This window comes from Solanum pennellii, chromosome 12 (assembly GCF_001406875.1).
Source record: "Solanum pennellii chromosome 12, SPENNV200".
Taxonomy (NCBI): Eukaryota; Viridiplantae; Streptophyta; class Magnoliopsida; order Solanales; family Solanaceae; genus Solanum; species Solanum pennellii.
In genome coordinates, this window is record NC_028648.1 from 81,523,389 (window position 1) to 81,538,307 (window position 14,919).

Consider the following 14,919-nt stretch of genomic DNA (forward strand, 5'->3'; position numbering starts at 1 on the left):
GTGTTGGTGAAACGTTTACTTGTTCAATTTAATTTCCTTTGATTCAAAAATTTATTGAGCCAAGTTGTTGACTTTCTAAAAAAAAATAAAAAAATATTAAGGGATAATTCAATATTCATAGATCTTGATTCTTGAGACTACTCGGCGAGGTGATTAGAAATCGAGTCATTATAAACAAGGTGAAAGATCAGGTAATCAATTAACTAAAGTATTAAGATTTCTTGACACCATTCGAGGGAGATGATTACAAGATGAGGTATAGAATAATCATCAACAAAGTAAAAGGTCAGGTAGTCAATCAACTCGACTTCTAGAATTTCCCGAGACTGTCTATTCTAATCCAAGATTCATGGATCTTGATTCCTGAGACTACTTGGGGGAGGTGATTACAAAGTAACGAATTGAACCATCATCAACAAGATGAAATATTAGATATTCAATCAACCGAACTGCTAAGATTTTCCGAGACTATTCTAAATCCATATACCAATTAATGACTTTATTACACTTCATTTACATTTCAGTCTATTGAAATACCGTCATATAAAATGAAACAAAGAGAAATAGGTTAGTACTATTGTTTTTGACTATTGCAAGTTTGCAACTATAAAGAGATGATTGATCTTCATATTGACTAATGAAATAAAAATGTCTTCTCCATCACAAAACACAAAAAGTAGTCTTGTCCATGTCTTTCTTGTTTCATTTCATGGTCAAGGCAGTGTTAACCCTTTTCTCAGACTAGCGAAACGCCTTGCTAGCAAGGGCATGTTGGTTACTTTCTCTGCACCCGAGCTCGTTGGCAAAGAGATGAGAGCTGTCGATATGAACTTGATCATCGATCAACCAACTCCTTACGGTGATGGTATGATCAGGTTTGAATTCTTCGAGGATGGATCCTCGGATCAATCCATTATTGAGGATTTCGACTTGAGGATGGAAATGCTTGAGCAAACCGGACGAAGGAACTTGACTAAGATCTTGAAGAAACAGGATGACGAAGGTCGTCCTGTTTCTTGTATAGTCCACAATCCATTTTTTCCATGGGTATGTGAAATTTCTGAGAGTCTTGGAATACCTAACGCGTTGTTATGGATTCAATCTTGTGCTTGTTTTTCGATATATTACCATTATAATTTCAATCTAGTACCTTTTCCAAGTGAACTCGAACCTGAAAAGGATGTCATCCTACCTAGTATGCCTGTTTTGAAATACGATGATCTGCCAACGTTCCTACTCAAATCAAGTGGCTTCGAATTAGTGTTGAAACGGACTATGTTGAATCAATTCAACAACTTGTCCAAACCTTTTTGCGTACTCGTAGATTCATTTCAAGAACTTGAACATGAGGTGGTTAGGCATATGTCGAAAATTTGCCCTATTAGAACTATTGGTCCCTTGTTATTCAATGACCCTAAAATCGTTAGCCACATTCGAGGTGATTGCACAAATATCGAGGAGGATTGCATCGAGTGGCTTGACTCGAGGCCAACATCTTCAGTTGTTTACATTTCATTTGGTAGTGTTGCAGTTCCTGATCAAGAACAAACAGATGAGATCGCGTTTGGACTATTAAATTCGGGGATATCTTTCTTATGGGTGATGAAGCCACCCCCTGGCTATTCTGTTTTTCAGCCTGTTGTGTTACCTGATGGTTTTCTTTCGAAAGTCGGTGGAAGGGGGAAAATAGTGAAATGGTGTCCACAAGAACAAGTCTTGTCTCACCCTTCTATCGCCTTTTTTCTGACACATTGTGGATGGAATTCATCGATGGAGGCAATTTCAAGTGGCGTCCCCATCATTGCTTGCCCTCAATGGGGTGATCAAGCCACGAACGCAAAGTGTTTGGTTGATGTATTCAAAATGGGGATTAGATTAAGCAGAGACGAGAATGGGAGCAAGATAATTGGGAGGGAAGAGATCGAGAAATGCTTGCGTGAAGCCACTAGTGATGATTCGAAGGTAGCAGAGATGATAGAAAATGCGCGTAAGTGGAAGAAACAAGCAGAGGAAGCAGTGGCAGAGCGCGGCTCCTCTGCTATCAATATCCAAGCATTTGTCGATGAGTTGAAAAATATCCATGCCAAGAAACAAGAAGAAAACGCCTAGTGATCGATATTCTTAATTGAGAATGTGTGTGTGTCTGTGTGTAAGTTTGTGTTTTTACCAATTCTGAAGTTCAAGATGTACACTTGAAGATTGTTCATTCCAAGTTTAACTTCAACCTATTACATAAATATTGAATTTATTTGTTATTTTACATTTCTATTCGATCCTCGAAGTGTGTTAATCTATGGTTAGAATGTTGCCTCGTGAATTTCTTCAACGATAGAAGTAATACAACGCGAGATGTGTTTTAGAACCCCTTCATGAATCACACATCCGAAATGTGAACAAAACTAAGTTACATGTTGAAATAAATAGATAATTACCTGGTAACTCGAACATACAACCTTAGAGCTGGAGGAAGCTTAGAAGCAACTCCTCTCGTCTTTCGCATTTTTTATTTTTTGATTGAGAAATTTATTGAGTAAGTTGACTTAACTAAAACGATATTAAAGGACAATCCAAAATTCATGGATCTTGTTTCCTTAAAATATCCAAGTTAAAACTATTGCAAGTTGTTATTATAATTAATCTTCATTTGCCTAAATTGTTTTTTCCCTTTGGCATATCCACTACTTCCTTTTGCCTAAAAATGGTTTTTGCATTACAAAACACCAAAAAAAGTAGCTTAGTGTGAGTCACTTTACTCAAGAAATAAGAGAACTCAATAGTCAATCAATTTGTTTTTCTACTTTCTATCACACGTTTCTACTATTTTTTTATATAGTATGTGAACTCTAACAAATGGAAAGTGGTGGTTCACGTCAGGAATAGAGGTCGTTAAAGGATGTACTTTCTTTTCCTTTTGTTCATCTAGATTGTGTTGGTGTTCAATGTACCGCTTGTCTAGTCTGATCCGTGCAAGCCTACATAGAGTACAAGATCGAAAAGAATGGATGTCCGGTTATAGGTTTGTATAGAAAATTATATGGATAAGCATCTGTTTAAATTAGAAATAAATAAGATGTTCCTCATCAGCAGACACAAAGGATTTTCAAGGAAACATACTTATCTAGACGGGGTCAATGGTCGAAAAAAAGTCTCAACCACCTAGGCAAGTGACCTTCATTGCACATTGAAGAAGCGTCCAACTAAGGTTGGTCCAAATGGTCGAGTTTTATAAAATTAAACAAATAGATATATGTGTTCTACGTGGCAATCTACGTTACATCCTACATACATCATGTCACGTGGGATGTGTGTGTCTACTTTTTCAATTTTATACAAATTTAACTACCTACTTATGCATGTCCAAAATTGAAGGATATAAATATCAGCTAATTAAGATCAAGTTAAAAGATACGTTTTGTGTACTATATTAATATTATATCCACAAATAATTCAATTCAATAAAAAAATACTTATCAAAGTCAATGATGCAAATAGTCTTTGTTTAGAAGTAATTACCTAGTTGACTGTGACATAACTAAAACCATTTGATCAAGTTGTAGAAAAGTTAAATTAATAATGAATTACTAAAGGACCAAATCAAATCGAGTGCCAAAAATTCAAACAAACCGACTTTTAATATGAATATTGTTATCTATTGTTTCGTAACGTATGGTAATGAACTGTATTAATTTAATATTATGATTTGTTAAGTAGTGGTCATGTCTAAGATGAGTATAAAAAGAAAATAATATTGAAATTTATAGATATATTATTTTATCTAATATTTTGTATCAAACGACCCTTAAATTTTTGAAAATTTCAAAGACTTGATTTGCAGAGATAATTAACCCTGACGTAATTAAGTCTTCTAAGTTTGATGCGAAGTTGTTTGATAGTTGATTAGAGCTATGCAAATAATAGTAATAAATGAATCAGTTAGGAGAATTTATGTATTATTTTATACAAAGTTTAGTAAGTCATTCATATATTGCGTGTGTAATACAATTATAAAAAGCGCGTGAAAGACCATTTTAGCCAATTTTTATTTAATTTTTTCCTTCTTCTTTCCTATTTTTGAGCCACCATTTTTCCTACCTTAAGGTCCTTCAATGGTGAAAAGTGATGAGAGTGATTAGAGTTGAATAAACTTCTCTATGTGGCCTATTTGATTTGATGATCAAATTGGTGAAGAATTTATTATTAATTAATGATATTTTTAATTATGTGGTTGAAAGTCGTCATTACAACTTCACTAACAATTTTTTTTCTAGATTTAACAATTGATTATGTGATATTTGACCTTAATTACTATCTCAAATTCTTCATTAAAATGGCAGCCCTTAAATTAGAAGCTGAGAAACTGACCACTTTGTTAGTGTATAATGGAATCCTCTTACTAATAAAACTTAAAAGCATTGTGATGCAACGGTCGGCGGAGAAGACGGAGGGGGGTTGGGTTTAATTTGTTGGAGAAGACGACAAGGGTCGGAGTGGGTGGGTGGGGGTGTTCTGCAAAAGTAATTTAAAAAAAAATAAAATTTAGTCCTCTTTAATAAATATTTGGGCAAAAATGTCATGTGTCATTGATTCATTGGCTAACTTATAATTTTATTCAAAATTCATTATTAAAGAATTGTTTTTGTGTCAAATAACAAATCCTTCATTTAATTTGGTACTTTGACACGTCATCGCGAGTGAGTTACACTCACTTTAATTTTTTTTTGGTAACAGTGAAAAAAGTGTCAAAATAACACAATACAACCTGACATAAGATAGCTAAAATGCAAAAAAAAATCTACTTAAAATGTCTAAGTAAAAATTTATGTTAACTTTAAAGGATCACCGATGAAGACCTTCTATATATTCTGTACAAATTATTACATATATTTTCTTATAAATTATACGCGGATTTCGAAATCACAAATCAAATATTATCCTATCAACCTAAGACCTAATACACGCACACCTATACTTTGATTTTTTTCACCTTTTTGGCCGAGGCTAAGTCAAAAGTCTTCTTAAATTATATATAAAAAAAGAAAAGAAAAAAGAAGTAGGGTACATATATTTTTTATGACTTCAATTAGGAACATGATAAGAAATTACCATAAAGACTATGAATAAAAAGTGAAAAAAAGTTGAAGTATTGTTGTTCATTAAGTTGAGAATTTCCCTATTAGTTTTTAGCAATTGCGACTAATATTCTTTAACAATGTCACACACTTCTTCTTCCAAAATTCAAAAGTACGATGTTTTTCTGAGTTTTAGTGGTGCAGATGTACGTAAAACATTTGTGAGTCATCTCCATAACGCGTTAATACAAGTAGGAATTAACGTTTTCATAGACGAATATATAGAAATCGGAACATCAATTCCTCACGAATTACCAAAAGGCATAGAAGAGTCTAAATTTGCTATTGTGATATTCTCTAAAAGCTATGCATCGTCAAAATGGTGTTTAAACGAGCTTGTAGAGATCATAAAATGTCGAAAGGAATTGGGCCAAATTGTAATTCCTATTTTCTATAATGTAGATCCATCAGACGTAAGCCATCAAACTCAATCTTTTGCTGAGGCTTTTTCCAAACATGAGGAAAAATATGAAGACGAAAAGATTCAAAGATGGAGGGATGCATTAGCGAAGTCTGGGAAAATAAAAGGGCACCATTTGCAAAATTACAAGTAAGATTACTTTTATTTGTCCTATTAACTCATGTCAAGTCAAACTAAACGTGTCAGATAAACTGACTCAAAAAGAAATATTTAATTTGATTTCTACTAAATAGCTGTTCTTTTCATTGATACATTTAGGACCGAGGCAGATTGCATTAAAGAGGTTGTTGACAGACTACTGCCAGTATTGCAAATTGACGATAATGACGATGATGATGATGATGTTCGTGCCTACATACGGGGCAAGGACAGTAAATCTCCGATTCTTATCGATGGAGGCAAAATGGTATTATTTCATTTATAATTTGAATCTTCTTAGTGAAATTTGATAGATATCTATCTAAGCAGAGTGGTCACTCCTTTTAATTACCTTGTTGCTAGTTCCAAAATTGAGTTTTAGTTGACCCTTGAAAATACAATTTCAATTATCAATACAAAATCCTATTTAGTATGTAATATAATGATCAATAATCTTTAAAATGCCAAATATTATGTATACATTTTCTTTTAAAAATGACTAATTCACACTTGGCAATTTCCACAACTAAAATTACATATTCAATAATAGTTTTATTCTTTTATTGCATTATTTTTGTAAATACTAGAATTTAGATTAATAAACAATTGATTGTCAATGAAAAGGACCATGTCTATGTTTATCGTGTTACGTGTATGAGTGGAACTATGAAAGTCAAGTGGTCCAGACCGATCCAACCCAACCGGAAAAGGAAGGGCCAATAACTATCCGGCCCCATTCATAAGGGTTGTTGGGTGGTCAGGCTCTTGGCCCATTCATTAGGATTGTTGAGTGGTCTCTATAGGACCTTTTTCGATTTGATTTCTAATTTATGATATGATGTCCTATGTTTGTGATTTGTCTTGTCAAATAGAGTTTTTCGCTGGATAAGAAGAGGAAGAAATGTTTTATGGTAGCAGCAAGGGGACTTGAAATTGAATGGGGTGGTACACCAGAGTATTGGGAATGGTTTTCTCATGTGGACTCAAGGTTATATATATTTGTGATTCCTATTTATTACTCGCTCTGTCTTTATACTTGTTCACTTTTTAATTGACACATCTATTAAGAAAATAATTATTGATATAGTAATTTATCATTTTACCACTATCAATTATGAAGTGGGTGAATTAAAAATTTAAGATTTTCAAGAAACTGTACCTTTTTCAAAGTAATTAATTGAGGGTATAATAGGTAAAATTTATTTTATCCTTTCTTGATAAGTCACAATGGACAAGTAATTAACCACAACTACAAAAGAAAAAATGGACAAGTAATTAGGAACAGAGCGAGTACTAAAAGTTTTTTGGAAGAAACTACTGAATTTATTACTACATATAGTTATTGAGCAATGTGATTTTTTTTTACAGATTCGCGGAAGTGGCTAAACTCAAGAGGGTTTGTTGGCTTGATATTCGAGGCAAAATTGAAACTCGAAGACTGTCGAAAAGAACCAAATATGTTGTTTATATAGTGTTCAAATTGGAACATAAATGGCGTGGCCTTGAAACTGTTAATGCAGTCGTTAGATTTGTTGATTCTGTGAGTGACGTTGACGCAGAGCAACGAGCTAGTGTTGTGCATTTTGCAGGACGAGGACCTAGAGAAACGCTACCCTTCAAAAGAGGTGATGGATGGATGGAATTAAAAATGGGAGACTTTTTCAATGATGCAGGAGAAGACGGAGATGTTGATGCGCGGTTAATGGAAACTAAGAAACTCAATGATAAAAGTGGTCTCATTGTTCGAGGAATGGAGTTTCGTCCAGAATGAAGAAGAGAAGAATCCTCCTCTTACTATGCCCTTTTGTTTTGGTCTCATTTTGATTTATTCAAGTACTTTTATAGATGGCCCTTCTAGAGGAACGTATCGATAGGGAGAATTGAATTTGATTAGACAATGTGTATTTGTAGTAAGGCCGATTTTTTAAAATATTTTAGTATGATTCTATGAGATTTATTTTTTTTACGGTCCAAAAGTGACGTTACATGTTTGTTTTAGAAGAGAGTATAACAACATTATAAGTATCTATTTCTTCCCAAGTACCTTAAAACAAATCAAAACTTAAATACTATGATCTTTTCATCTCAAATTATCTGTCATGATTTTTTTAAAAAACTATATCGACTTTTTTTTTTGTCATTTTAGATGTTCCAAATAAAATTAATTATTTTTTTTCATATTTTATCTATAGAGTAGTGATGTTCTTGAAATTATAAACACTGAAATAAATGAGCACAGAAAATATTCAATTTAAAGAGATTATATAAATAAGTAGAGAAATTATATCTGATGGTATAGGCGGGCATTATACATGGGAGGGTGCCCGCCTAGTGTCATTATGCATGTATTAGATCTCGCACAAGTAATATCATATTTTATGACTTGAAATAGGAAGATGATAAGAAGTTTCCATAAAGACTATGAATAATGTTTACGATGCTTCTCAGAGTTTTAGAGGTAAAAATACGCATAGAACAATAATTTTAATTGTATAAGTATGCATAATTTTTATGTTTATTTAAAAGAGTGGTCCTAATTAAATATTAATATGATCATCTTCATATGTTGACATTGATATACAACTCCAATTGGTCCATATTGAAGAAAACATTTCCCATCACCAATTTAATAGTACTAGAGAAACTACATCCACAAATTTGGTGGAAATATCAAACATAGACATTGAACGCTTCAACTTGGCCACTGAAAAAGGCGAAGGCTGGGCGAGAGACTTAATTCTTTTAATGTCATAACAAGTAATTAATTAATAATCTTATCAAATTACAGCTAACACATACTATACCATAATATTTTCTTATTGAGTAGTACTATATATTTAGTTTAGTTTCATAACTTTTTTCTATGTTAAATCATGGCCTATAACAACCATGTGACTCCATAATATTACTCAATACTCGATCACGACCTTTGTAATTTTATATCGTGGCATTTTTATGGAGATGATATGTTATTTGTTTTTGATTGAGCTTGATATATGTTAAGGCAAAATTTCCGTCAGAAATTTTATCACTTACTATATTTGAAATCGATTATATTGTATTTATTTGTCGCAATATATGATGGTTTAACAATTAGTCCAAGAAAAATCATCGTTTAGTGTGTTGCACACTAATTTGTCAAATATTATATCCACAAATAATATAAATACAATTAAAAAGATACTTATTAAACTCAACAATCCAAATAGTTTGTTTTGAAGTAATTAGTTTGATTGTGACATGACTAATCTCATTTGATCAAGTTGGCGAAAAGTTAAATCAATTGACTAAAGACCTAATCAAATCGAGTGATCACAAAAAATCTAATAAAGCGACTTTTAATATGATTTTTGCATATTGTTTAGTAACATATGATAATGTACTATATAAATTTAATACTATAATTTTTTATATATTGATATACCAAATACGCTATACGACTAAACTAATATTTATATCAGTTATATATATAAATAGCCATAACAATTCTTCGAAATTTCCAATAACTTCAGGATTCCGTAAAAAGTATTAGAGAATTTTATAATCATAATGCATAAATATGCCCTTTAACTTGGCCTTAGATCACATAATTGTCCTTTAACTTCGATTTTGCACAAGTTTAAACATTTAAACTAGTATAAAGTTGAACATATAAACACACATGTCTTACATAACATCCTACATGACATATATTATATATATATAACTCTGAAGTTATTGGAAATTTCAAAGAATTTTTGTTGCAGAGCCAATAACCACAAGGCACGCAATAAAGTCTTTTAAGTAGTGAGAGTCGTTTATTAATAGCTTATTAGAGTTATGCAGATGTTAATACATGAATTAACTACAAGAGAATTTATGTAGGTATTAATAATACATGAATTGCATTAAAAAGCATTTATAAAAATATCCTCCACATTTATAATAGGAAAAGATATAAAAAGGAGTTTAAAGGGGTACCCCACAATTATAATAGGAAAACATATAAAAAGGAGTTTAAAGGGGTAATTGAGCTTTTAATTATACTTGCGCATGTATAGAATCCCTTTGTGTTACTAATACATAGAAATCAATGATATTAGTTATACGGTCTTTCATACACAATAAAATGTATAACTATTGCGTGCAAAGAAAATATTATTAATACACAAAGTTAATATATTATTTTTGCTAATACGTTCTACCGACACCAAGTCTTTGGTTGGCTTTTTTTTGGCCAAGGGCTAAGTCAAAAGTCTTCTAATTAGCTGTATTTTGTACGACCTCATTAATGAAAATTATGTTTCACTTTATGACTTTGAAATAGAAACATTATATAGGACCATAAGGACTCTGAACAAATAGTGAAAAATTAGCAATTGTAACTAATATTCTTAAACCATGTCACACGCTTCTTCTTTCAAAATTCAAAAGTACGATGCTTTTCTGAGTTTTAGAGGTGTAGATATACGTAAAACATTTGTGAGTCATCTCTATAACGCTTTAGTACAAAGAGGAATTAATGTTTTCAAAGACGATGAACGTTTAGAAACTGGAAAATCAATTTCTGATGAACTACTAAAAGCCATAGAAGAGTCTAAATTTGCTATTGTGATATTTTCTGAAAGCTATGCATCGTCAAAATGGTGTTTAAACGAGCTTGCACACATCATAAAGTGTCGAAAGGAATTGGACCTAACCTTAATTCCTATTTTCTTTGATGTAAATCCATCAGATGTAAGCCATCAAACTCAATCTTTTGCTGAGTCTTTTTCCAAACATGAGGAACAATATAAAGATGATATGGAGAAAATTCAAAGATGGAGGGATGCATTTGCTGTGTCTGGGGAAATAAAAGGGCACCATTTGCAAAATTACCAGTAAGATTACTTTTCTTTTTCTTGTTACCCCTCCATCACAATATATATCTCTTAATTTGATTCGGCACAAAATTTTAAAAAAAAAATAAAGAGAAATTTTGTTGTTTTAAACTTGTCAGGTAGGTTGTTGGAAATGAAAAACACATTAAATATAGAAAGAGAATCTCTTACGGACAAATCAAAGAGGAAAGTGAGACACTAAGCTTGCGTAGACGTGCAATATGAAGTCTAGATTTCAAATCAGTATTTGGGCGCAAAGAGGAAAGTGAGACACTTAGCTTGCGTTCAGATATGCAATATGGAATCTAAATTTCAAATCAGTATTTGGACATGTGATTTGAAATTCTGGATTCTCCATATAAAAAAGCACATGATTAGAGATTCCAAACCATGTTTTTGGGAGAATGATTTCAAATTCTGATCTCTAAATCTCATGTTCAAATATTGATTTGAAATTTTGACTTCATATCCATATCCTTATGCAAGCTTAAATTGGGATATAAGAAATAGTATTTTTCTAGCTTTGCCCTCATGGGCAATTCAAGAAGCACACTGCTTTTTATGTTGTGCAAGAATAATTAAAATTAATAAAATTAGGTATATCTACTATCATAAAGAGAGTACCATAAATATAAATTCTATTAACTTTGTATTCTCTTTGTTCTTATTTATATGACGTTTTCTTAGTCTATTCAAAAAAAGAATATCACTTTTATATAAATAGAAGGAATTTAACTTTAAATTTGATTTTTACCCTTAGTCAAAAGATTTACAACTCTACACAAGTGTTTAAGGTTCTTTTTAGATCATAAATTTTCAAAATTTGTTCTTTTCTTTCTTAAATTTTGTGTTGAATTGAGACAAAAATTAATTTGATTTCTACATTTCGATCTAAGTAATTGTTCTTTTTATTGTAACATATAGGGATGAGGCGGATTGCATCAAAAAGGTTGTTGACGAACTAATGATATCATTACATATTAAATCTGATGATGAAGACGACGACGACGCTGGCGATCGGGGCATAGATTCTAAATCTACAATTCTTATTGAAGGAGGAAAAATGGTATTCTTTCTTTTTATAGTTTGAATTCATGACTGGTCTAGCCTAACCTGATAAGAAAGGGTCCATGACTAGCATGCCCGATTCATAAGGGTTGTTAATTAGGTGGCCTGGACCTGGAACCAGGCCACCTAACAAGTAGTTAATTATTGGCATGAATACAAATAAGTCTGACTAGTACATAAGTGGTCTATAAGAATAGGCCTGACCCGTTACTAGCCCGACCCATTCATAAGGGCTATCAAGTGGTCTATAAGACCTTTTTACGAATAATTTTATAATTTATAATGTGTTATATATGTTTGTGATTTGATATGTTAAATAGAGTTTTTCACGAGTTAAGAAGACGGGAAAGAAATGTTTCATGATAGCAGCTAGAGGACTTGATATTGAATGGAGTAATACACCAGACTATTGGGAATGGTTACCTCACTCTGAGTCCAGGTTTTATATTTGCGCTCTCTTTCTATGTACTAGTATAAAATTTGAAAGGAATTAGTAATAATTATTGATAAAGGTGAATTTTTTTTGTAGATTTGGGGAAGTGGCTAAACTCAAGTGGGTTTGTTGGCTTGATATTCGAGGCAAAATTGAAACTCAAAGACTATCAAAAAGAACCAAATATGTTGCTTATCTAGTGTTCAAATTGGAAGATAAATTCCATGGCCTTGAAACTGTTAAAGCAGTTGTTAGATTAGTTGATTATATGAGTGTAAAGGAAGCGGAACAACGAGCTAGTGTTGTACATTTTTCAGGACGAGGAGCTAAAGAGACACTACCCGTAAAAAGAGGTGATGGATGGATGGAATTAAAAATGGGAGACTTTTTCAATGATGCAGGAGAAGACGGAGATGTTGATGCTCGATTAATGGAGACTGAGCGACTCGAAGCAAAAGGTGGACTCATTGTTCAAGGAGTGGAGTTTCGTCCAGAATGAAGAAGAGAAGAATCCTCCTCTTACTATGCATTATTGTTTTGGTCTTATTTGGATTGATTCAAGTACTTTTATATATGGCCCTTCTAGAGGAGCGTATTAATCCAGAGAATTGAATTTGATTAGACAACGTGTCGTTGGCCATAAAGTTGCTTTTTAAAATATTTTAATATGATTTAATAAAATTTAATTTTGTTCAAAGATCGAAAAAAGTATCATGTACAATAACAAAGTGACTTGATGCATGCACCACTTATCTATAGAATCAATTTCTGCACTCAGTTTCAATCAACTCTTTTCCTCCCTCACTATTCCGAAAGGCCAAAGGCTTGTCCAATCTATTGTCATATGACTAGGAGGTAAGAGGTTTCCACATCATTTAACAGAATTGCAAGATAAAATTCTGTATAATAGACTATTTTAATCAGGCCCTTCCCCTAGACCCCTCGCATAACGAGTGCTTAGTGCGTAATATCTTTTTTAATTTTATTTTCTATTGTGCATGATATCTTTTTGGCATAATACATATATTGGACATTAAACTTGGCTTCAAATTTTAACTTTGACCTCAAACTTTCATAGTGCACAAACAGGCACTTTAACTATCCTATCTTTCAATAAATAAACACGCGATTTTTGGAGCCAAAGTGCGTGAAATGCAAACGCTTCCACGTGTATTAGTGAGCCAATCAGTAGCTGCCAACTAATTAAACATTTTACACGTTTTTTAAAAAATATATATTTTACACGTCATTTTGAGAAAAAAATTATAAAAGAGATTCATTAAGGATAGAATTGTCATTTCAGCATTTTTTTACTGTTGTGGGCCTCGAAAATTACCCCTCACTCGCGCAGAATGCGTGCATTTCACGCATTTTCCAGGTAGGAATCGCGTGTTTATTTATTGAAAGATAGGATAGTTAAAGTGCCTATTTGTGCACTATGAAAGTTTGAGGTCAACGTTAAAATTTGAAGCTAAGTTTAGGATCTAATATATATATTATGCCTATCTTTTTTAATTTTATTTTCTATTGTGCAACTATTCTTTCGCCGTTCACTTAAGAATACTGTGTGCTCACTGCACTGACATACACCAATTTTTGCGGGGATTCTCTTCATTGAGTGCTCCCTACAATTCTAATTTCAATTTTTTTTGGTGTAAATTATACAACAAAAACAAATTTAAGATATGTAATATGCATGAACAATCTAGAAGGTTCTTTTTAACCTAGATTGGTAATTTTCACCGCACTTAAAAGAGGGGTGTCCACTTAAGGCCGACCCAAATATATTCTTTAATTTCTAGAATGGGTCGGCCCAAATGGACGAGCTTTTCAAAAATGTCAAAATTGTACTATATACTTTCTAGAATGGGGACTACACAATTTATGTTGATTGGAGTGAACTTCTTGGAAATTTGATGAAACGTCAATTATCAAATTAAAGACTTAGTAAAAATCAAGCCTACTCTTGAAAATATATGCACGAAAATAAGAAAGTACTCAATAAAATTAAACGAAATAAATTATACAGTCATTTAGTAAGAAGATTCGTATAACTCCACCAAATTTATGAATGTAAAATTAGTTTAGCGCATGAAAATATAATCAATAGATTTTTGAACGGATTAAATTGAATTGAGTATATATATGTTGGCGGGTCAATTTGGGAATAGCTTTATTTAACCAAATCTAAAAGCTTGGACTAATTTTCGCAATATAATTGATCACCAGGTAAATTTAAGTGTTAAATTGATATTTAAGGTTGAATTTGAGTTTATGTATATTTATTTTGGTAGTTCACCCATTATATGTGGGGTTCAGAAGAGGATCGGATCACAAGAGTTTATTATATTCAGTTTAATTTATGGCTCAAATACATGACTTATTGGTCATGCATGTGGCAACAATTTTATCAATTAGACTAAAACATTCGTTTCAGACAATATTACATTATATTAAAAATAAAAAATAAAAATAATATCTTCTATTTTATCTATAAATATATGGAAAGTATAGACGTAATTTCATAGATTTCTTTATAAAATGACTTTGAAACTTCAAGCATACCGCAATTGTAGCAAAACTCGTACGGAGTACGTACAATTCAACAACTTTGAAATATAAGCTTAAAAAAACTTTGAACATAATTGCTACTAATTTTTTTTTTTGACAAAAATGACATAAAATTTAAAATAAATTTGTAAAATAAAGGACTAGAAAATCAATGTGATGGCTAGATATTACTTCCTCCATTCCAAAATACTTGTCACATATTGCTTTTCGAAAATCAGTTTAACTAATCGTCGAATATAATTATTCATACAACAATATACACAATATAGTTCTACAAGTGGAGTCTAGAAGGATAAGATG

At 32.0% G+C, this 14,919-nt stretch overlaps 3 protein-coding genes across 3 annotated transcripts; all 3 read left to right on the forward strand.

Moving 5' to 3' along the window:
• The first annotated feature begins 582 nt into the window (after positions 1 to 582).
• LOC107005680 (gallate 1-beta-glucosyltransferase-like) lies at positions 583 to 2,266 on the forward strand. Its single transcript, XM_015204326.2, has one exon. The coding sequence runs from the start codon at positions 649 to 651 to the stop codon at positions 2,107 to 2,109; it is 1,461 nt and encodes a 486-aa protein (XP_015059812.1). The 5' UTR covers positions 583 to 648; the 3' UTR covers positions 2,110 to 2,266.
• Positions 2,267 to 5,171: 2,905 nt separating this feature from the next.
• On the forward strand, positions 5,172 to 7,658 carry LOC107006743 (protein PHLOEM PROTEIN 2-LIKE A5-like). The gene is made up of 4 exons (XM_015205258.2): positions 5,172 to 5,679; positions 5,809 to 5,956; positions 6,561 to 6,676; positions 7,057 to 7,658. Exons 1-4 carry the CDS (start codon positions 5,210 to 5,212, stop codon positions 7,457 to 7,459), a joined length of 1,137 nt encoding a protein of 378 aa, XP_015060744.1. The 5' UTR covers positions 5,172 to 5,209; the 3' UTR covers positions 7,460 to 7,658.
• A 2,361-nt stretch (positions 7,659 to 10,019) lies between these two features.
• LOC107005579 (protein PHLOEM PROTEIN 2-LIKE A8-like) lies at positions 10,020 to 12,674 on the forward strand. Its single transcript, XM_015204218.2, has 4 exons — positions 10,020 to 10,547; positions 11,472 to 11,613; positions 11,936 to 12,054; positions 12,145 to 12,674. Exons 1-4 carry the CDS (start codon positions 10,069 to 10,071, stop codon positions 12,545 to 12,547), a joined length of 1,143 nt encoding a protein of 380 aa, XP_015059704.1. The 5' UTR covers positions 10,020 to 10,068; the 3' UTR covers positions 12,548 to 12,674.
• The last annotated feature ends 2,245 nt before the right edge of the window (positions 12,675 to 14,919 follow it).

Coding starts and splice junctions, on each gene's coding strand:
- LOC107005680 (XM_015204326.2), top strand. CDS start 649: ATGTCTTCTCCATCACAAAACACAAAAAGTAGTCTTGTCCATGTCTTT.
- LOC107006743 (XM_015205258.2), top strand. CDS start 5,210: ATGTCACACACTTCTTCTTCCAAAATTCAAAAGTACGATGTTTTTCTG. Junction 5,680..5,808: donor CACCATTTGCAAAATTACAA/GTAAGATTACTT, acceptor TGATACATTTAG/GACCGAGGCAGATTGCATTA. Junction 5,957..6,560: donor TTATCGATGGAGGCAAAATG/GTATTATTTCAT, acceptor CTTGTCAAATAG/AGTTTTTCGCTGGATAAGAA.
- LOC107005579 (XM_015204218.2), top strand. CDS start 10,069: ATGTCACACGCTTCTTCTTTCAAAATTCAAAAGTACGATGCTTTTCTG. Junction 10,548..11,471: donor CACCATTTGCAAAATTACCA/GTAAGATTACTT, acceptor TGTAACATATAG/GGATGAGGCGGATTGCATCA. Junction 12,055..12,144: donor TTACCTCACTCTGAGTCCAG/GTTTTATATTTG, acceptor TTTTTTTTGTAG/ATTTGGGGAAGTGGCTAAAC.